The 23,556-nt window shown below is 43.5% G+C and overlaps 1 protein-coding gene across 1 annotated transcript in view; it reads left to right on the top strand.

The window, feature by feature from the left end:
• Positions 1 to 23,556, top strand: part of LOC139231135 (short transient receptor potential channel 3-like) — a 178,991-nt gene that overhangs the window by 83,919 nt on the left and 71,516 nt on the right. Inside the window, exons 5-7 of the mRNA XM_070862492.1 lie at positions 632 to 1,403; positions 16,232 to 16,420; positions 18,826 to 18,990. Of these exons, the coding sequence (XP_070718593.1) occupies positions 632 to 1,403; positions 16,232 to 16,420; positions 18,826 to 18,990 (1,126 nt within the window). The remainder of the gene's footprint in view (positions 1 to 631; positions 1,404 to 16,231; positions 16,421 to 18,825; positions 18,991 to 23,556) is intronic.

Here is a 23,556-nt window from a genome sequence, read left to right as displayed (position 1 = left end):
GGCCTGGACTAATGATTTGAAGAACGTAAGTTCAAATTCCACCACTGCAGCTGGGGAATTCAGTTAAATAAAGCCAGTACCATGAAACTACCCGATTGTCATAAAAATCCATCTGGTTCTCTAATGTCCTTTAGGGAAGGAAATCTGCTGCCCTTACCTGGCTAAAATGTGACTCCAGACCCACAGCAATGTGGATGACTCATAATTGCCCCCTGTAGGTTCAACCTTCGCAAGGGTAATTAGCAGGTGTTGCCGGCCTTTCCAGCAATGCCCACATCTCATGAACAAATTTTTAAAAAACCTTTCAGGCAATGCATTCCGATTGTAACAAGTCACTTGTTCGAAATCTGGGTCCTCTGGTTACCGACCGACCCTCCTGCCAGTAGAAATAACTTCTCCCTGTCCACTCTAGTTTTTTTTTGATTTCATTAAAGTTAACAGCATAAGAAAACACCACTAACATACCAGCAAAAGTAGGCTTAAGTTGGCCTTCTTGGGAAAAGTTGAAAACTAATGTAAATTGTTTGTAATAAAAAGGCAAATATTCAGCAGCTCTGAATTAAACAGCGATACTGCAGAAATGTTTCACATATTACCTCAGTTTACTGTTTTCTCTCTCTCTCTCTCTTAGGCAAAGTGTAAGTAACCCATCAGCAATGCAGCGGAAAGTGCTGCGGGAGAAGGGAAGGAGGCAGGCCATCCGTGGTCCAGCATTCATGTTCAATGACAGGGGCACAAGCCTAACTCCAGAAGAGGAACGTTTTTTGGATGCAGCCGAATATGGGAACATTCCTGTTATTCGGAGAATGCTGGAAGAGAGCAAGTCACTGAATGTTAATTGCGTTGATTACATGGGCCAAAATGCCCTTCAGCTAGCAGTTGGAAATGAACATTTGGAAGTAACAGAGCTTCTTTTGAAGAGGGATAACCTGGCTCGAATTGGAGATGCGTTATTACTTGCTATCAGTAAGGGATATATACGAATTGTGGAAGCAATTTTGAATCACTCTGGATTTGAGCCCAGTAAACGCCTGGTACTTAGCCCATGTGAGCAAGAAATGCAGGATGATGATTTTTATGCCTACGATGAAGATGGCACCAGATTTTCTCCAGACATCACCCCAATCATTCTGGCGGCCCACTGCCAGAAATATGAAGTGGTGCACATGCTATTGATGAAAGGAGCACGGATTGAGAAACCTCACGACTATTTCTGTAAATGCAATGAATGTGCGGAGAAACAAAAGCACGATTCTTTTAGTCACTCCAGATCTAGGATCAATGCGTACAAAGGATTAGCAAGCCCTGCCTATTTGTCTTTGTCCAGTGAGGATCCAGTACATACAGCACTGGAACTTAGTAATGAACTAACCAAGTTGGCAAATATTGAAAAAGAATTCAAGGTAAGTTTTATGAGTTCTTAAATATACATACAAACAGATGACAGTGTGGAAATTATGATGAACCTGTATAAAACACTGGTTCGGCCCTAACTGGAGTACTGTGTCCAATTCTAGGCACCACACTTTAGGAAGGCCATGAAGGCCTTAGAGAAGGTGCAGAAAAGATTTATGAGAATGATTCTAGGAATGAGGGACTTCAGTTACGTTGATAGACTGAAGAAGCTGGAGTTGTTCTCCTTGGAGCGGAGACGATTGAGAGGAGATTTGATAGAGGTGTTCAAAATCATGAAGGGTCTGGACAGATTAGAGAGAAACTGTTCCCATTGGCAGAAGGGTTGACAACCAGAGGACACAGATTTAAGGTGATTGGCAAAGGAACCAAAGGCGATGTATGAAAAACCTTTTTTACGCAGTGAGTGGTTGGGATCTGGAATGCACTGCCTGAAAGGATGGTGGAGGCAGACTCAATCTTATCTTTCAAAAGGAAGTTGGATAAGTATCTGAAGGGGAAAAAAATTGCAGGGCTACAGGAAAAGGGCAGGGGAGTGGAGCTAGCTGAGAGTCACCATGGACTCGATGGGCCAAATGGCTTTCTTCCGTGCTGTAACCATTCTATGATTCTATTTTACTTTAATTTGATAAAAACTGCATAGATTAAATTAGTGAACAGGATTATTGAGAAAATTAATCCTGGGACTGCCAATAGGTCTTGGAAAATTAGTCTCCCTGGAGCATTTTTTCTGATCTTTCACCTCATGCATTGTGATGCTGAAACAGGCTGCAATATACTGCCATTGTCTGGGTTAATGCAAAGTGAATTTGTGCATAAATCAACATGAAAGTGACTGCATAACTTTGATGTCAGGTCCTGATCTGAAGAAAACCCCATGCGAAAGCCACCCAGTGCCACCTCACACCAGCCTAACTTTGCATTAGCTGCAGTACCACTCAAGCCCAATGTCAAAAGCTGCTTTTGAAAAGTGCCCATGTGATCACTGGACTCGCTGGACACTTTTTAAAAAATTCTATCGAGATAGGTCAAACTAAGAAAATTGTGTACACCCTGAGGCTAAACCAGGAGAAGTTCTTCAACATCTGCCCTTTTCAAACTCTACGGTCAGATTCCAGGTTAGCAACTCGACAGCAACAGTAGTTAAGCCACACCCCGCCCAAAAGATGTAACTGCTAAAGACACAACCAAAACCGAACAGGCACCAGTTGTACACACTAGCATCACTGTCACAACCTGGGTTCTATCGCCATGGTCCTTCATAACCCCAGCCACTCAGTAAAGCTGATTCATTATTACATTATACTATGCCAAGGACACTGCATACTATGACTATAATGTGTACTAATTTGCAGTAACCAAAGAGTAACCAGCAGTAAAAAAAACTTTGTATGGAATATTTTTACTGTTATGAGAGAACTGATGCTCCCACCCTGCACACTCCAAACATTGAAAATGAGTAGCATGGGGAACAGATCTCTGCACATAGTCCAAGCACTCATATTCAGAACTGCTTTGTAGCTGATCTTCTTGTGACCCAGATAGATACACAGCACGTGCTATAAATCTGGTCTGTTGGTTGTGTATCACAACTCACAGTGGGGTCGATTTTGACTTTGTGCAATAGTGTAAAACAGGTGATCATGAATCGTCAGTTTGTTTACATCGCTCCCAATTTTTATTTCTATTGATGTCAAGATCTACCCCAGTGAGTGGTAGTGTCAGCATGTTTGCAGCATAATATTGCAGTAGTGAAGCTATTTAGCTCTCAGGAGATAGCTTTATTGTTGTGGTATTAATTTAATGCTACGAAAGTAATCACTTTTAAACTACAAACGTCTTGCCTGCTTTCCCTATTTTCCCTTTTCTCTATTTCACTATTCACTCTCATTGTTATTTTTATATCAACTTAAATTTTATTTGTTTTCTACATGATCTAATCTATCTATTCTAAATCTTTTTATGCTTTTATAAACTGCTTTAAAACATTTTTTTATTTGTTTTCTTCTTGTGGTTCCTTTCATCCAGTTTGGAGATGGAGGTTCCAACAAAAGATGAGCTTTGGTTAGTTGAGAACTGACCCCAAAGGCCATTTTTTAGCCAATCCAAATCCCCAAATCTGAAAATTGGTTAAGTCATCGAGAACGCCAGGGAAGTAAAAACTTGTTTAAACAGGAAGGCTGCCAGCAGAAAAGTAATCTCTTTGGTGGCCCCCAGAACCCAGTCAAGTAAGCTCCGTGCAGCATACTAATAAAGTGACCAATGAATAGACTGAAACAGTGAAGGACAAGCTGGTGGTATTTGAGGGACAAATGACCACATCTAGATATTGGTGCTGAAATTAGCAACGGGTCATGAAGGATATCAAGATCCTGGGCAGCTTTTGAGTTCACTACGGGAAATAATGGCATGCTGGCAAACCTCCCTAAACCAAGCCTGAAGTTTGACCCTTTTAGAAGCTTCAAATAAACAGAACAATGAAAAAACAAATGTTGCAAATCAAAAGAAAACACAAGGTGAACTAACAGAAAAGGAAAGACATTAACCTGAATAGAAGATGGGGAAAAATAATTTTGTTGACATGCCAAACTGAGCCATCTACTTGCAAAAACATCAAACAGATAGCACTGGAAATGGCAAACACGCTAAATAGACTTAAGGATGAAATAAACAATTGGAGAAACTGGAGACAGACAATTTATTGAGTGGCAATACTAAAGAAAATGTCGAACTAAAAAGGAAACTTATGGTGATGACATTGAGACAGGAGGATCTTGAAAATCAATCCTGTAAAAATAATCTTTGCATCAGAAGTCTGTCTGAGGAACAGAAGAGGAACATGATACAACATCTACATTAGACAGTATCTACAATAGACAATAGTGTATCTACATTAGTAGGGTTAACATACCCTGCTGAAAATATTGAGATGGGGAGGACTTACAGACCAATAGATTCTAAATCGAAAAATGGGGAGTTACTCATTTTTAAATTGCTCAGATTTAATTTCAGCATCATTATCCTCTGAGTGGTTGAAATCAATACTAAATATATATGCAAAGCAGATAAAACGTTCTTTAGGACAATGGCAAAAGATATTAATGGCATGTGTGTAAAAGTCCAATATGGAATCTCCTATGAAGATGAGTGGAGTTCAAAGTGATGATATTTAACTTTGGTTGTTGCGGAAAATGGGGGCTAGTAGATCGGTCACCAATATACACCCTGCCTGATTTTCCGTTCCATTGACCCCGCTGAGGTTGAACGTTTACCGATTGAATTCAATGGGAGTACATGGGAACAGGAGTAGACCATTCATGCCCTCGAGCCTGTTCCACCATTCAATTAGCTCATGACTGATCTGTGCCACAACTCCATTTACCTGCCTTTGCTCCATGTTCCTTCATACCCTTACCTAACAAAAATATATCTATCTCAGTCGTGAAAGTTTCAACTGACCTAGAATCCACAGCCTTTTGTGGGAGAGAGTTCCAGATTTCTACTACCTGTTGTGTGAAGTGGTGCTTTCTGATTTCATTCCAGAGTGGTCTGGCTCTAATTTTAAGGTTCTGCCCCCTTGTTCTGGGCTCCCACGCCAGAGGAAATAATTTATCTGTATCTACCCTATTGAATCCTTTTATGAGTTTAAACACCTTGAGGGAATACAAACCAAGTTTAACCCTTTAAACCCCAGTATCATTCTGTTGGATCTGTGCTGTGCCCCATCCAAGGCCATTATATCTTTCCTGAGGTGCGGAATTTCTATCGCCGGGCAAAAAATAGGCCATTTCAGAAAATCAGGCACCTAATTCCTTATCGCCTTTCTTTTGCCCAGCGATTAAAGCTTAAATTACTCTCAATTGAATAGAAATCGTGCGGGGCGTATAACAGGCAACCGGTCCTTAGCATCCATTTTGCACCCAACCAAGACTTGTTTTTACCCTAATTCAATGGAACGAGCAGAATCTACGCTTCAGAAAGACTGACTTCAAAAATGGAATGAATGCCAATTGCAGTAGAAAGGGCATAGCATATCAGATGCAAGAAATAACACAATCAAAGGGGCGGGGGGTGGCAGCGGTAATTGACAACTTCAATGAGGGAGGGGGCTAAAAATGTAAAGGAAAATCGGGCTGGTGAATAATCCAATATTGTCCGTTTTGAACCCCCATCAAAATGATAAGTTCTGGCGAGAGTCTGCTGTAATGTATGGAGAGACAATTGGAAATATATTAACAGTAATAAGAAGAGGATTGCCACTCAGGATTGAACATTAGCAGCAGGCAGGTCTGGGCTTCAAGAGGATGAGCCTCTCTGGAGACTTCGAACTACAGACCATATAAAATTGATTATTGTGGTGCTTAGAAATAATTGAAGTTTGTTATTTGGTGTGTCACTGGTGTTCAGCAGCTAATAGCCATAAAGCAAATAGGAATGAGCTGAACAAGAATTATAACCTTCATCCCACCAGATGATTCATAGGTCACCGATTTTCAAATATACCTGAAGATAATATTGATTAAGGAATGCACATTTGGACCAAAAGGAATCCTACAAGTGAGTAAATATCAGAGGAAAGATAACATGGTTTGATGTCAGCAATTATCAAAAACAATCTATGTTTACAGAATATGTAAGTCTGGGGGATTGGAGATGTGAGGAAGAATGAGATGAGAAACACCACTAACAATTTAGCAAAAAAATGTCAGTTTGTAATTTGGAGGTAGAGAAATGATTTATAGGGTGCTAAAACTACCAAACTGATGTAAGGCAAAAGCAATCTTTGTGCATACCATCATGTACCTTTGCAAAGCATTGGGGAGGGGGATTCATAGTCCCAATCAAAGATCAAAGATGCTATAAGATTGGGCTTTGTGTCTCAAACTGATCAAGAGGAAATGGAATTATGGAAATTTCAAAATGACTAGTGAGCCAAGTCATGTCTGCACTGTCGCAGACACAAATTCTTGACTCACACAAAATGCCTTTGATGGTAGAGACTTTTGTTTTGCATCCACCAGGTATTTTCTAGGAATTTTTAGTTCATATCTTTAATGGATGTGGTGCACTTTTCCTGACCCAACACAGCCCTCAACTGCCTAAATACATTGTACTGCAGAGGGATACTTTAACTTTGTAATGGACTGGGAGCTGGATAGATGCATAACTCCAGACCAATGAATAGGTGAGAGATGAAGAAACAGGGCAATTAATCATTTTTGAAGCAAGGTTGGGATATCAGACATTCAGTATCCTCAGCATTTAACGGTTATCACTCCTAAGTTTATCACTCCTGAGTCCTGGAACAGACCTGATTATCCAATACAACCCTAAAGGAAACTAGTGAATATATCCAGACTATTTCAAAAGGTATATGGTTGCTATTAATGTGCAATTAAAACTGTGAATCAAAAAGGGCATCTAATGTCCAGTATTGATGGAAACCAAACAGTAAGAGATACTGGGCCCGAAATTCAGTACCGCTGGAAAGCTGGTGCTCCCCCCACCTTTTTGGGGCCATTAGTGCCAAAAAGATTTTGTGGCTGGGCCACCCCATATTCAGCTCCAAAAGTGGAAAAATGGGTTCCAGCGCTAACGAACCCTTCCAAAGTGGACTTTTCAGTGGTGTGGCTGTCTTAATTTGAGCGTTATGACCACTGAGAAATTCAGCATGCAGGTAAGGGTTTCTGATGAGCCAGCTGCTCTTTAAAGGCCAGGGTTTGCAGCAAGACCCTGAGGGGGGAAGGAGTTTGGAGTTTGGAAGGATGGCTGGTGTAAGAGGTGCTATTGAGGGAGTGCAGCAAAGGTTCACCAGACTGATGCCCGGGATGGCAGGACAGACATATGAGGAGAGACTGGATCGACTGGGCCTGTATTCACTGGAGTTTAGAAGGATGAGAGGGGATCTCATAGAAACATATAAAATTCTGACGGGACTGGACAGGTTAGATGCAGGAAGAATGTTCCCGATGTTGGGGGAGTCCAGAACCAGGGTGTCACAGTCTAAGGATAAGGAGTGAGTCATTTAGGACTGAGATGAGGAGAAACTTCTTCACTCAGAAAGTTGTTAACCTGTGGAATTCTCTTCCGCAGAGAGTTGTTGATGCTAGTTCGTTAGATATATTCAAGAGGGAGTTGGATATGGCCCTTACAGCTAAAGGGATCAAGGGGTATGGAGAGAAAGCAGGAAAGGGGTACTGAGGTGAGTGATCAGCAATGATCTTATTGAATGGTGGTGCAGGCTCGAAGGGCCGAATGGCCTACACCTGCACCTATTTTCTATGTTTCTAACGAGAGCCAACAGGTTCATTGATATGGAGCTGGAGACTCTGATGGACGGTGTGGAGGACAGAAGAAGAATACTGTTTCCTGATGTGGGGAGACCGCCAGTACATAATGCATGGAGGAAGACTGCGGGGGAGGTGTCAGGCACCTTCATGTATGTGAGGACGCACCCAGGAGGATGCTGGCCAGTCTGCACCCGGCCCTTCCAGGGTGGCGATGGGTTGACGCCTCCTAGCTCTGGGATGACGGGGAGCCTCCTCCTCCTCAGGTGGTACTGCTGGCTCGACCTCCAGCGGCTGCCCCCTCATGATGGCCAGATTGTGCAGCATGCAGCAGACCATGACGACTATGGATCCATTGAAGAGAGTACTGCAAGGTGCCACCAGAGCGGTGCACCTGGTGACACAATGAGCATCATTATATGCATGCTCTGGCGCTGTCCTGGGGTTCCGCAGTGGAGTAAGCAGCCAAGTGGACAGGGGATATCCCTTGTCCACAAGCAGCCAACTGCAATCCTGATCCGGTGAAGATGGCGGGCACACTGGTCTGGCGCAGACTGAATGAATCATGGCTGCTGCCTCTCTTGCCCATTGCCTCTCTGAACGGTGCTGACAGCGATGCCTTCTCCTGCATGCCACCCTGCTTCTGATCAGGTGTCGCCCTCCCAACAATCCTCCCATTCTCAGTGTGAACCCTGCCTGCAGGTCTCTGCAGCCCACAGGTCTCCATTAAAGAGTCAGACCTGAAAGTTGTACAAAAGTATGTGAAAATCTCTGAGCAGCACTCAGCAGGTTTAATGGAACCAAAACAATTAACAAAACTATATGAAAAGTGAAATACTGCGGATGATGGAATCTGAAATAAAAACACTAAAATTAATAAAACTATTTCCCTACCAAACGGACCCGATCATAAAACTCCATAGGTGTTGCGTTCATACACCGACGAGAAAACCTCGCGGGGGCACTGCCGGGAAAGGTCCTACCTTTTTATGCCTGAATTTCGCTGGCCTGGCCGCTTTTCAGTGGCCCGCACACTGCTGAGCTCACCGCTAAAAACCTTCCTTTACTGTGGCTTCACCCGCTGTTTCCAGCGGAAGTGTGCACTGCTGAAATCAGCTGAAACCGAGTTGAATATGGCTCGGAGGGAAAAACAGCCGACTGCGGCGCCCAATGATTTTTTTCGATTGGCCGTCCAAACCCCGCGGTAGCCGTCCCTTCGGGGATGGTTAATTTCAGCGCCGCTGTTTTGAAGCGGGCACAACTTGATGGGTGGGGAGGGGGTGGGGGACCCATGGAGACAGGTTTTACTATCGTTCTTTGATTCTCTGCAGCAATGGGTAACAAGAATTATCAGAAGAACGGGATAGATTTTCACTCCAAACAGACTTTAGACAGCTAGTAATCCCAGTTTGAGACCTGGTCTATTTTGCAGGCTGGACCTACTTGTATTGGGCCAGCAGGCTGCGGCCTGAGATCAAGTGCTCTGGGACAGCCCGCTGGCTGCGGGCTGCTGCAATGTCGGGCGGCCTCCGCTAAATAAGGGAGGGTGGGCCCCGATTTCTGGTGTGGGGAGGGGGAGGGGGGAATGTTGAGGAAATGGAGCAGTGGCAGCCCAGGTTTTGTGCAGACTGGTAGAGCGCTCTTGATCCCCTCAGCCCCAAAGTAATAAAGAGGAACTTACCTTTCAGCTTCCCTTTAGTCCAGCTGCCTGCACTCGCTTGGTCCAGTTCAGTCCAAAACTGGCAGCAGCAATGGGGTGGTAAGTTCTTACACTCAGTTTAAAAATAGTTACTGCCTCATTTCAGCCAAGGAAGGAGGCCTCAAATTCATCCTTGTTCAAGCTAGGATGGCAGCCAGAAGAACAAAGTCCCAATTTTAACCCCCTGTGCCTAACATGAATGGGGCGTGCGGGGGAGTGGGGGCAGGCCGGGAGGTTAAAATAAGGGCATAGTACATACCTGCATGTTCGCGTGACACTCCCGCCGGTCGAAATTGGTTGTGGGAGGTGTGTGAGGCCCACACCTCAGGCAGACGAGGGACACGTAAATATTAAAATGTTGGGGGTCCCATTACGTCATTCAGATCCTGATGTGAATTAAATCCTGGCTGCGCAACTCTCACTGAGTGCCGAACGTATTGGGAAAGTTGGCAGTGCATGGACCCAGAGCCAGAAGAGACCCAGCAAACTCATTTTCATTTTTTTTTTTACTGGTTTTCTTGTCGGCCAGGGCACGCAGGATTATTCCTCCAAGCCCCGCAAGGAGTCCTTAGGCCTCCCCTGCCCGGGCTCCAGCACCCTCTTCCCCGATCATGATCGCCTCCCAACCATGCTCGCTCCACTTCCCCCCTCTTCCCTCCCCTTTGTATCAAGGATAATTCCCTTCAGTTACCTGAAAATCTCGCTCCTGACCACCAGTCTCCGCATCACTGGATTCAGGCAGGTGTGTCAATCTTTCCAAAATATAAATGAGGCCGGGGAGGTAAAATGTCCCAGGCCTCACGTTGGTGCAGGGGTCCGAGCCGGTCATTTGCTTTGGCTCCACACGTTACACTTGTGCTGCCAGCTAAATTTGGGGCACAAACCACGATTAGAGCCCTCTGTACTGAGAAGGACAATTCTTGCCAATGTTTATGCCCTCAATATAAATTAAGCTTTCTTTTTGGAACTATCATTCCTTAGAATTTCTAACCACCCAACTTAAGTTTGGAGATTTCTTCACAGAATGCACAGAAAGAATTAGGAAAGAGATGATTCTGGAATTTAGTTGGCACTTGGTAAGTTTAACCTTACGACATATCATGGCCACACAATCTCTGTCTGTTCTAGCTGAACTAGAACACTTTCTCAGGAAAAGATGTCCGTATGAGATATAGTGTATCACTTGTAATACCTCAGCCAAAAACAAGGGAGGATATTATTAACCCTACAGGTGAAAGTTTAATGGGAAAAGGCAATACATCGACGAGTTCACTCAGGCCCTAACAATTATTAGTAAAGGTGAAACACCATCTCACTAGTTAAATTGATTCTGTTCAACATTCCTCCGAGATTTCATTAATACGTGCAAAATGCCAATAAGTTATTAGCGTCATTTTCAGCTGAACCCTGGGCATTCCATTAAAATGAGATTAGTAAGGAGTTTCAAACTTTTCCTCAGGCACTCTACAAATCAGAGCTGAAGCAACTGCTCATGAATATTGACAAGGGACAAAAAGAAATCTGAAATAAAAACAAAAAAAATTGCTGGAAATACCAAGCAGCATCTAAAAGTAAAAATGTTTTGGAGGTAGACCCATGAGCAAAACTTCCCCATGAGTATTATTGGTTTTTTTGAGAGACTGATAATCCGTACATTAGAATAGCAAAAAAATAGATTATGGAAATCAAGCAATTATTTCCATACTAATTGGAGAGTGGAGCGTTATAAAAGTTAAGTCCTAAGTCAAAAATTGTTCTTAAAAGTTCCATGGAATAGAAAATCAGATGATGTGTAAAACAGGCTGCCGATTCACTATCACCCGTTTTACACAACTGCCCAAGGTGACTTTCACCCTCATAGAATATAAAAGTCACGCTGTAATGGTGTTTCTAAATAAAACCTTAGCAGGGCCATACTGTGTGCAGTTTTGGGCTCCACATTATAGGAAGTTTCTCTATGAGAACATACAAATACGAAAAAGGACTTGAAAAATTGGGGCTATTTCTGTTAGAAGAGAAGAGATTACTGGGTGATTTGATATGGTTGTTTAGAAATTATGAAGGGATGGAGCAAAGAAGATAGAAACAGATCATTTCCAGTGGTTTCGGGGTCTAGAATAATGGGACTTAAATATACGATTAAATGTGAGATAGAGGACATAGAGCATGTAAAAAATGTTTTACAGATGATTGTGAGGCTGGAGAATGCACCACCAGAGTTAGTGATTGAAGCAGAGACCAAGGGGGGAATTTTAACCCCCAAGAACGGGTGGGTTGGGGATGGATGGGTAGTTAAAATAAGTAATTTTTAGATCGTGATCGCAACCTGGCTACAACGCGTCTACTTCTAGGTTTAACAAAGGCGCATTTGGATGCCTACGAGTAACCTACTCGCCCCAGTCGAGACCTTAGTTAGTGCAAGCGGGCAGGTAGTTATCACAGCAATTAACGTCCTTATGAGAGATTGATGAGGTCTTACTGCATTGAATTTTACTTGCCATTAAATTTAATGTCTACAGCACAGGTTTCCTGGGGCTCGGGAAACCCGGCTGCTGAAGGGAGGCGAGAAGGGCCGGATCCAGCAGCTAAGTGCCTTTCCAGCACAGCTTGTGAGCCAGGAAGAGCAGGAGTGCTCCCCCGGCCCCTCAAGAAAGCCTGCTTCCCTCCCCTCGATCAGCCTCACTTCCCCCCTCGATCCAATCTCTCCTCCACCTCCACAATTTCTCCCCTCACCTTCCATCCATGATCTCCCCCTCCCTCCTCTCCACTTCCTGGCTGCGGCCTACCAGCGCAGGCCTTCCCGCCTGACAGGTGCCAGCTGGGAAATGGGCAAATTAAAAATTAAATGAAGTCCTGCAGTTAAATTTGGCAGGACCTCACATTACCCCATTTCCGGGTTTCTCGGCCATTCCGACCCATCTCTTCCCCCATTCCAACCCCATCTACTGTAAATATCAGGGCCCGTGTCAGCATTTAAATATAGATTAGATAGGCAGTTAAAGGAAAGGGAATACAACACAACATGTATTTGTAGCGTGCCTTTAGTGTAGCAAAACGTCCCAAGGTGCTTCACGGAAGTATTGTAAGACACGAAATTTAACACCAAGCCACATGAGGAGAAGTTTGGGCAGATGACCAAAAGCTTGGTCAAAGAAGTAGGTTTTAAGGAGCGTCTTAAAGGAGGAAAGGGAGGTAGAGAGGTTTACGCGGGGAATTCCTAAGCTCAGGGCCTAGGCAACAGAAGGCACGGCTACCAATGCTTGAGCGATTATAATCAGTGATGCTCAAGAGGCCAGAATTAGAGGAACGCGGACATTTCGGGGGATTGTGGGGCTGAAGGAGATTACAGAGATAGGGAGGGGCGAGGCCATGGAGGGATTTGAAAATAAGGATGAGAATTTTGAAATCGAGGCGTTGCTTGACCAGGAGCCAATGTAGGTCAGCGAGCACAGGGGTGATGGGTGAATGGGACTTGGTGCGAGTTAGGACATGGGCAACCGAGTTTTGGATGACCTCAAGTTTATGAAGGGTAGAACGTGGGAGGCCAGCCAGGAATGTGTTGGAATAGTCAAGTCTAGAGGTAACAAAGGCATGGATGAGGGTTTCAGCAGCAGATGAGCTGAGGCAAGGGCCTCATAAAGGCCTGACTAAAGGGATAAGGGACAGTGAGCAAATGGGGGGATAAAGACCAACAAATTTAAAATATTTTATTTTGTTATAATTGTTTAAAAAATCAGTTATTTGATTGGTTGGTGTGTGTTGGTTGGTAGACTGCAATTGCCTCGTGGTTAGTGATTGGTAGATTTCCTTGTCTATCTATAATTTGAGCAAATTGGCATGGTTAACTTAACGGATAGTTTTTGAAAACCCAGAGCGACAAACATTTTGCACTTTTGATTCTTTCAAGTGTGATTTACGTTTCCTACAAAATACGGACTCATGCAAGACAAAAGGCTTTTATTTATCTAAGTATACGTTTTATTGATTTCAGGAGTTTGAAGTCAGGCTTTACAGAGCATTGTTCTATCTTCTAGCCTGTGTAGATTTTCAGCCATGATCATATTGAATGGTGGAGCAGGCTCGAAGGGCTGAATGGCCTACTCCTGCACCTATTTTCTATGTTTCTTTGTTTCTCTTTCAGTTTTTCTCGGTGACACCACTTGTGAGGGCGATCAACATTTCTAAATTTATTTTATTGGATTTTTATCAGTTTTGCGTTACAGTTGAGTCATGTTCTCAAACATTCTTAGTCGGAGCAATTGAATTACATAATACCTAGGGATGAAAAAAATGATGATATTAAAATTATAACAAGCTATTAACACTGTAACTACACTTATTTAGTGTCATTGGGCTCTCATTAGGATGTTAAAGCCTCTCCATTATCTTTTTTCTAGCTTAAAAACAAGAAAATTGAGTTGGTAAAGGGTCCGCACAACGTGACATCATCGGTGAGCGTTAACATTTTTTTGAAATTATGTTATATTTTTTCTCCATCCCCTCTTTTAGGTCACTCCATGCCATAATCCATAATCCAAGTGAAAGGGTAGACTGATGATCCAGTCTCAGACCCCTGACTAACTGACGGCCAGGAGCTGAACAAGAGTGGCCAGGAATGGCACTCCCTTCAATCTCTCCTACTTCCATATAAAGCAGGGGATTGACAGGACTCAGCACCCTCCCATAACAATATGACTGAGATCAGGCGTTCATCTTGCAGAGAGTCATATTTTATTGTGATATGTTTTAAATAATGTACTCTTACATAATTTAAAAGAATGGAAATAACATTAGTAAAAGCGTTCCACAGCACAATTCGGTTGCTGTCTTGTGTGGCTGTTCTTCAACAGACGCAGGAAACTTCCTAATGACAAAGTGACTTTTGGAAAATAGTCTGGGTTGTTCGGGGCACCTCAGACAGATGTAAGGAAGGAATTGAGATCTTTAAGATGGTACAACATTTAAAAGGGTGGGGGGAATGAGTTGTTAAATCACTGTTCTGTTGCTATGCCACGGTTATATGTTACCCTAGATTTTTTGTCCATTCTTTTCTTTTCTGTCCTTCTCAAGCCACACTGCCCGAGGAGGTTTGGATAAGCTGCACCCAGGCTTACACTTAGGCTGCTCTTGAACCAGGTGATGGATGAAAGGGACTAGTGACAACTCTCTGACCTTTCCTCTGTCCCAGTGAAGCAGTGCCAGTCTCCCATTCAGTAACTTGCCACAGTAACGTGACTACAAGTGGGAACTCAAGGTGACTGGTAGAAATCAGACCTGTGTCTACACACCACCTCTAGAGGTGTAATTTATAAGTGCAGTATCACCCCAGCAACATAATAAGATATTATTTATGGCTTATTATCACATTCGTTCTTAAGTCCATTTAAAGCAAATAGTTACCTTTTTCTTCTTATGTTTTTCTTTGTAATTGGAATATTTTCTTATGTCCTTTACAAGAAAAGTCCAGTAATGTTTCCCGAGACTGCCAGCATTGATGTGATAATGTCATTTGATGTATCACTTGTGCATCATCTAATTGTGATATATTCTATTCTTATGAGCCATTCTGTAGCTCTTCTCCCACACCCAAATATTTATGATTCCCTGCAATGAAATGATCTTCCAATTGTCAGAGAACCAACAAGTAATACTCTGAAATGGAGGGATGTAAGTTCATTTCCCCATGCCAACTGTACTGAATGGGAAAATGTTGAGCAGAAACCTGCGGTCTTCCTGGGAAAAGTAAGATTGGATCAGTACCTTGTTAACACATTGAACTGACCAGCTAACCTGTTGCAAGGCACGAATACACTCTCATATGCTTTCACTGACGGGCATGTTCACTTAAAAGTGATATGTAGATAATACCATAAACCCCAATACCAAAGCATAAGGAAAATGCCGACACAAATCGCATAATGACAAGTTGATCATTGTGAAGTTGCTGAATATTTTTTCAATTTTGTAGTCTCCACAACTTTAAAACAGTGAATTGAACAGTGAACCTTGCTCTGTCGTATAGTTGCTATTTATACTGCAATGATGAAACAATCCTGAATTATCAAGAGTGGTTTGAACAAATCTGCACTAGCAGAAGAGGACAAAATAGGCGATTGGATTATATAAAGTGAATTAAATTTGAATGCATGCTGACTTCAGAGGTGACATTTCTGGAATAAAGCAAACCATGACCTGGACAGTTCTAAATGTTTTCTTTCCTCTTAATTTAGTTACCTGCGTCTGATGTTTAAGCTCAGTACTGCTTGTCAATGTGGAATATTTTACACACACAAGAAATGCTACTACAGTACTGTAAATTCAAGAATAAAATTCTCATCTACTTCAAAAATCATGAATAAGAACTATACATGAACATACACTTGGTCCATCCCCTGCAATTGGGTCAATGTCACAAACCTAGCCTACACTACTAAAATATTTGATATATTAATGGGCTGCCCAAGTTCATAGATGTGAGATTTTATGCCTCTAATTCAGCACATAGTAAATTGCCCACCTCAGTCAGGCTATTATAAAGCTGTATTGAATAGATGTGAGACACTTCCCTGAACTTTAAAGGGAAAATCTTTGGATGAGTTGATGAAGGAGAGTTCAGCACTTCCCATTACAAGACAGCTTTCCCCTCTTCATCTTGGTTGGGGGATTGTTTGTGGCATGGAGGGATCAAAAGAGAGAAAAATTATTTTTCAAAATGAGAGGGAAAATATAACTTTTTAAAGCAAATTTTCTTTTACGTACTCCATAAACAGAATAGCCGTGCGGTTTATGAAACCAATTTCTTGAGAGGTGTCTTGTTATTGATTTTGTTTAGAACGACTACCGCAAGTTATCTATGCAATGCAAAGACTTTGTCGTTGGTGTTCTTGACCTGTGCCGAGACAGTGAGGAAGTTGAAGCTATTCTGAACGGCGATGTGGAAGCTGAGCAAGATAAAGGACACCACAATCAAAGAGCAGGTTTAACTCGTGTCAAACTCGCCATTAAGTATGAAGTCAAAAAGGTACAATTTCCTTTAGAGTCTTGTCATTTAGTAACAATCATAATTATAACGAACGATGTGCCCTGTGAAATCACACCCAACATGTTGGGTTTGCTCTAGTCTAGATTAAACAGCAGTGGGTTTTGGTTGAACTGACTGCATAGTTTTGAAATGGTGAGTCATTAATCTTTTCATCCGGAACGTGCATATATAGAGAGGATGCTGGCAGACAAAGATTGGGGGGTCCTTGGCTGCCTGCCGACTTCCAGGCATGTGGCGGGGAAGGGGGTCTTGTAAGGGTCTCGCAGGAAAGAAGGGGGGAATCCGGGGCAGGGGAGGCTGCGTATTTCCTTGTGGGACACCTCCAGGTTCCACAAAAGAAAGTTTTAGACTTCCCAGAAGGGTCTCATGTCTTGAGACCAGTTGCAGACCTGCTTCTGCCTGGAGTGAAACCCGCGGCAGCTACCCTACTCAGACCCCGGTTAAAACTGCATCGGGGTCCTTTTGATGCAAGAGGACCCCAATTTGCATAAATATGAGACTCCCACCTGCTTTAGCAGGCTTTCTCATCCGTCTGCAAAACCCTGCAGGTTAACATTGCAAAGAGTCAGGAGCTGTGTGAGCTGCTTGATTTTTCACTGTCCAATTGCCCAGTTTCCGTCAGAAGGGTAGGGTTAAAATCGACCACCCTGTCTGTTGTGGGATAGTATTGCACATACGGTGTTTATCTGAAATTCTTCTGTCCACTATTTTTGCAGCGGTTTTCAAGTTGCACTAAAATAGCAGAAAAGAATTTCAGATAACAGTAAAGGAACTGTAGATTAGTATCCCACGGTGTGATTTCAGGGCTGCAGCATCTAGAATGGCTCTTTAGCTTCAATAGAAACACCCACTGCCTGCCGATTAGTGTTAGCTATTTTACTATGAGAACCTTTGTACAAAATATTATCTTCTCTAGTACAAAATGCATTGAAAAAATATCACACTCCTTCCGTATTTTATTTTTAAATACTTTATTCCTCCCCCCTCCCTCCCCGCGCCACCACTTTCAAGTTACTTCAAAACATTCCTCTCCCAATTGAGAGAATGGGCAATCAATCTGCTCTCTGAGCACCATTAATAATGGGGAGATGAGGTTTCAACTGTCTGTTTCTCGCCTGAAAAATGGGCAACTGGCAGAGTAAAATCTGGTGGGCACTTTTGATGCCAACTTGCCCACCTGATTCAATTTTCAGGCAGGCCTTTAAATAAGTGCCAAGCGTTCTGAGTTGTAGGCCCCCCATTGCCATTTTAATGCTCAAATGGTTGGTGAATGAGTGGTGTATGCTAGTCCCAGTTGTATTGGGCATTGAGCAGGCCTTTAACCAGTGGTCTTTAAAGGGAACACTGCAGACTGCTCAGGAAAAGGTGAGTTTTGGGGTTTTCTTAAGATTTTTGTTGTCTTTGGCCCATTGGAGGCATCCCACGCAATCAGCTCCCCCCCGCCCCTGACAAACCCTAGCCACCGGCCATTTCTGTGCAGAAGCTGGACAATTTTCTGCCATCTGAAAATGGAAAGCTGCAGCAGACACCCGTTTGCTGGCTGCTGTTTACCGATAATATCCAAATTAGGCCCAGTGCTGAAAATGGTTGGGAATCCCTGACTGTGACCATGGGCAAGTGCTGTCGATATCGCGCTCATTTTGGGTCAAAGTTGAAAATCCCTCCCCCATTATGTTTTATTAGTTATCAGGTAGTCTTTAAAGGCAACTGTCAGTGACTCACCCAGTGATAACTCCCTCCCTCCTTGCAAGAAAATGCCTGCCCTTTACGCACTAACCCTTCTCCTTAGTTAGGAAAGCCGAGATCATAAGTACTTCACAGTACCGAGACAATTGGGTAGATTCTAACTCTCGGGTGTTCACGCGCAGAGTGCATGGGTCAGATGCTCTACACTGCCAGTGGGAAACCATTTCGAGAGCAGGGATTCATTACCATGCTGCCGATGAGCTGCATGCCCTGAACGAGCATCCCAGACTTTCCTTGGCCATAATCATCTTTCTAGCAGCTGACAGGGTGGTTAGTTCGATACAGCTGGAGCGTTTTGTGGGCTCCCACAACCCATAAATCGAGGGGAAGTCGCCCACTGGATGTAGGTATCCCATTGGATGACAACCCAGAATTCAGAGCCGGTCTCCACTCGCCAGGACTTTGTGGAGCGGGATTTGAACCCTGCACCTTCTGACTCAGATGACGAAATGCTTCTAGTAAGACAAAGGCTTGGTCTCATTGACTATTGTGCATTACTGGACTTCGGTTCTACAAAAATGTCCACCTGAATTAAACAAATAAGAACAGAAGTATATAGGAATGAGAAAAGGTTACTCAACCCGTCCACCCACATGTTACAGGACTTGTTCTAACCAATGATTCTTTGTTCCTTACAGTTTGTTGCCCACCCAAATTGCCAACAGCAACTACTCACAATATGGTATGAAAACCTCTCAGGATTACGGGAGCAGCCCATAGCTATGAAATGCCTTGTGGTGCTCGTCATTGCAGTTGGGCTCCCAGTTCTTGCAATTGCCTATTGGATTGCACCGTGCAGCAAGGTATGCAGTGTTGTCTTTGAAAAGGAAATAAATAAGGCCTTGACATCACACCGTGGAATACTAGCATACAAACCCTTAACCCATTTGTCTCACGTTCCTCTTTCCAATATTTTACCCAAGACATAAATCAATTTATTTTAAACAGCAGAGAAATGAATCCCAGATAAACAAAGAATCAATGTAACATAATGTCCCTCAGCATAATTTCAAGCCTAGTTCTTTAAGAAGATAATGGCCCAGAAATATGTGTGGTCTGTTTTTTATTTTTTATTATTTTGTGTGATTGCTTTTGTTCCCATTCATAGCACTGAGAACTCATAGAAACGCGAGTGCTATTAATGGGAACCTGTGAAATATTTATCATTGGCTGAGCAGTCACACATGACTGTATCTTCTGCGTTGGGATACTCTGCACGGGAGTGTGCTTCGCAGCGCGGGAGGAGAAGGCCTCCCCATCGGAAATCTCGGGGTCTTCCCGCGGGCAATTGCCTCCTCGCTGGCTTTTCCGATGTCTTCCCGGGTCCGTAGAAACTTCGTACGGACTCGGGACATCGGAATTCCAGCACCATTAATTTCTGTTTATTGCTTGCATCAGTTCAAAATAAATAGGTTTAAAGATGAACTTGCTGCCGCAGCTTAGAGAAGACATACATTTTTATTGGTGGGCAGCTTCTTGATCTGCACATTTGCTGAGTGGTTGTTTGGACGTCATTGTTACTGAAAACAGCATTAGCTACTTGGAGACAAATCTGTCAATCTGTATTCCTCAAAAATGGCTGCAGAGACATGTATCTTGAAATTAGGCTCTTCAAATTTTAGTCAAATGATCTGCCACAAGAAATCCCATTGTCTTTTATTTTAACAGAGACTTTAAACTGCTCGTTTTAACACCACTATTAAAACAGTAACAACTTCATATGGAGGTACTAAGTATTTGTACATTTATATCTGAAAAAAATCATTTCAAGGCAAAGATTCCTTTACTATGGCACTGGTCTCTCCAGTGTCCTAATTGGTGGACTTGTTCATTAGACAGTAGTGTCATTTTTCAAAAAATGTATTATGGCATGCATTTAAGAAAATCATGGATGTCTGCAAAAGTAATTCAATATACAAATCTGAACAGAAAAATCTACCATTGAGAAATGATACTGTAGCATTTGAAGTATATAAATATAAGTGTTGATATTATGTACTGTCAGCCAAAGATGAGAGAGTGGTTTGAAGTACAGCTGTAGCAATCAAGAACCCCACTTGATGAAGTATGTCATGGACTTACAGAGTAATGAGTTGATGTTATTGGGTCAAGTAGAAACATTTCTCATGTGACAGAGATGAATCTTATAGCATTTAATAGTGGCTGGAGATCTGGAGACTAAAGCAGATGGAGATAGAAAAAACAATCTTCAGGAGTACTGCATTAATTTCTACACTAATATGTAACGTTGTTTATAGGTTAGTTTGGACAACTCATCAGCCTGTACTTTAAGCCACTCTCATTATGAATGACATTTTAAATCTCAGCAGCAGAAATTATGTCTGGACACACAAAACAATTTTATAGAATAGAATGATAGAAAGGTTACAGCATAGAAGGAGTCATTTGGCCCATGCCGGCTCTCTGCAAGTGCACTTCAACTAGTCCCACTTCCCCGCCCTTTCCCCGTAGCCCTGCAATTTTATTTCCTTCAGGTACTTATCCAATTCCCTTTTGAAAGACACAATTGAATCTGCCTCCACCACCCTTTCAGGCAGTGCATTGAAGATCATAACCATTCACTGTGTGAACAAAAAATTCCTCTGCCAATCACCTTAAATCTTTGTCCTCTGGTTCTCGAGCCTTTGACCAATGGGTACAGTCTCTCTCTATCTACTCTGTCTAGACCACTCATGATTTTAATCACCTCTATCAAATCTCCTCTCAACCTTCTCTGCTCTAAGGAGAACAACCCCAGCTTCTCCAGTCTATCCATGTAACTTTAGTCCCTCAACCCTGGAATCATTTTTGTAAATCTTTCCTGCACCCTCTCTAAGGCCTTGACATCCTGCCTAAAGTGCGGTGCCCAGAATTGGACACAATAGTCCAGTTGAGGCCGAACCAGTGTTTTATAAAGGTTCATCATAACTTCCTTGCTTTTGTGCTCTATGGCCGGAATTGTCTGTACCTGGGTGGGTTGGGTGTGGGAGGTCGGTGTGGTGGTCGCAACGCCGTTGTTGCTTCCATCCCGCTGCAGAAAGAAACTTTGCGATAATGAGGCCTATTAAGCCCAAACTGCGCATTATCCAATCCAATTAAATGGTGCGGGTCTGACGACGTCATCCATGATGCGTTTTCAGCTGCTGTATTTAAAGGAGCCATGGCCACATTGCATTAGAAGGTTCGTCTAGGAATGTGCAGGCAGCACACTGAGGGGCCGAAACTGCCCCTGCAGAAAAGGTCTCTGGCCGCCTGAAAGCGGTGGACACGAAGTGGTGCAGAATGTCCGCCCACTCTTCGTGGAGGGGCTGCCATTTTGAAAACTGCCCTTCATCAAAGGTGGAGCGGTGTAGGGGACCGCTCCGCAGTTTCCCACCACGGCATGCATGCGCTGACCTCTTACCGACCGGCGGGGACTGCTTCCTGAAATTGCCCCGCGGGAGCGGCACCATATCCTCCAGCAGCTTTTTGTGTCAGTGAACTTCTTGTTGGTCGGCGGCGCGGCCGCCCTTAAGGGACAGGTGGTGCTGCCGGGACACCATTTTATTTTTTATTGTCGGCCGACTGCCAGACGTGGGGCCTAATTTTCCCCAACCCCTTTTTTCGGCGCGCTTACCTTAACTGCGCCGACTTTGCGCACTGGAAACGGCACCGGAAAAAAGTGGCCCCATCCTGCCCGCTCTGCTGAGTCTCCGGTGTCCCAGCGTGGCGTAGATAGTGAAGTGGGAGGTGGAGCACCAGGCCAGCGCAAAAAACACTGCCAGCAGCTGTGTGCATGTGCAGTGAAGTCTGCGCGCATGCTCCTCGCCCTCCCAGAGTCTCCTGCGGGTTGTGAGCAGGACCCGATGCTTGCAGCCCCTATCCCCGGCCGAGTGGCCTCCTGCACCGGCTGGTCCGCTGACTTCCCAGGCCGATGTAGGACTTCAGTTTTATTTATTGATGGTTATGCTTTATTTAGTGAGGAGAATTTTGATTGGGGGGAGGGGAGGAGGAGAGTTTTGGGAGGCGGTGGGGAAGAAAGAGTGTTTTGATGGGAGGGAGGGGGAACTTTAAAAAAAAACTTGATTCTGGCATAAAAGTAGGACTTCTATTTTTTATTTGTTATTGATTGATTGCTTATTACTTTTTGTGGTTTGTTTAGTGCTTTGTAAGTCTTGGTGCAGGTCCTCAGCTTCCTTCTATTTTTTATTTGTTATTGAATGCTTATTTCTGTGCTTTGTTTAAGTGCTTTGTAAGTCTTGGTGCTTTAAATGTACTAACCTGCGCCGATTTCTTAACTGCCCGCAATGTTTTTCAGAGCTGGCCACATACGCTGACCTAAGTTGATTTGGAGTAAGTTTTTGCTGGCCAAAGTGGCATAAATGGCCAAAACTGGCGTAAGTGTCTGGGAACGCCCCGTTTTGGAAAAAAAAATGAACTAAAAAAAAATCGTACCTAACTGACTTACTCTGGAGCAAATTTTTGGGGGAAAATGGCATTTTTTAAACATACATCAGAAAAAACAACTTAATCCCAAAAAATTGATGCCAGTCATGGCCAAAGTTGGGCCTGTGGTTCCCAAGCTACGTGAATCCTGTGGCCATGCAGGAAAATTTTAAATGTAGGGGGAAAAAGGCTCTTATGTGTCTGACAACAAGCTTATAATGATTTGAATTAGGCCGCCCGCCTCTGCCGGTCGGGTTGCTGCCACACCGGCAAATGCGCCCGAAGGCGCGTGAGGTTGGGATGACGGCAGGTTCCTGACCCGCTCTGACTTTTTTCAATTTTTGCACCTGGCCCACCTCCGATTACGTCTGCATGGACCCCAGAAAATTCTATCCTATGCCTCGATATATCAAGTGCAGGATCCCGTCTGCCTTTTTACCGCTTTCTCAACCTGCCCTGCCACCGTCAACAATTTGTGCACATATACCCCCAGGTCTCTCTGTTCCTGTACCCAATTTAGAATTGTACCCTTTAGTTTATATGGCCTCTCCTCGTTCTTTCTACCAAGATGTATCACTTCGCACTTTTTGGCATTATACTTCATCGGCCACGTGTCCGCCCATTCCACCATGGGAATGTCTATTTCCTCTTGAAGTCTATCACTATCCTACTTACCATTCATTATACTTCCAAGTTTTTGTCATCTGCAAATTTTGAAATTGTGTCCGACACACCCAAGTCCAATCATTAATATATATCAAGAAAAGCAGTGGTCCTCGAACCGACCCCTGGGGAACACCATTGCATATGTTCCTCCAGTCCAAAAAACAACCGTTCATCATTACTCTGTTTCCTGTCACTTAGCCAATTTCGTATCCATGCTGCCACTGTCCCTGTTATTCCATGGGCTTCAGCTTTGCTGGCAAGCCTATTATGTGGCATTT

The sequence above is a fragment of the Pristiophorus japonicus genome, chromosome 2 (genome assembly GCF_044704955.1).
Source record: "Pristiophorus japonicus isolate sPriJap1 chromosome 2, sPriJap1.hap1, whole genome shotgun sequence".
Lineage (NCBI taxonomy): Eukaryota > Metazoa > Chordata > Chondrichthyes > Pristiophoridae > Pristiophorus > Pristiophorus japonicus.
The sequence above is the reverse complement of the archived record's forward strand: the minus strand, read 5'-3'. Positions and strand labels throughout refer to the sequence as shown.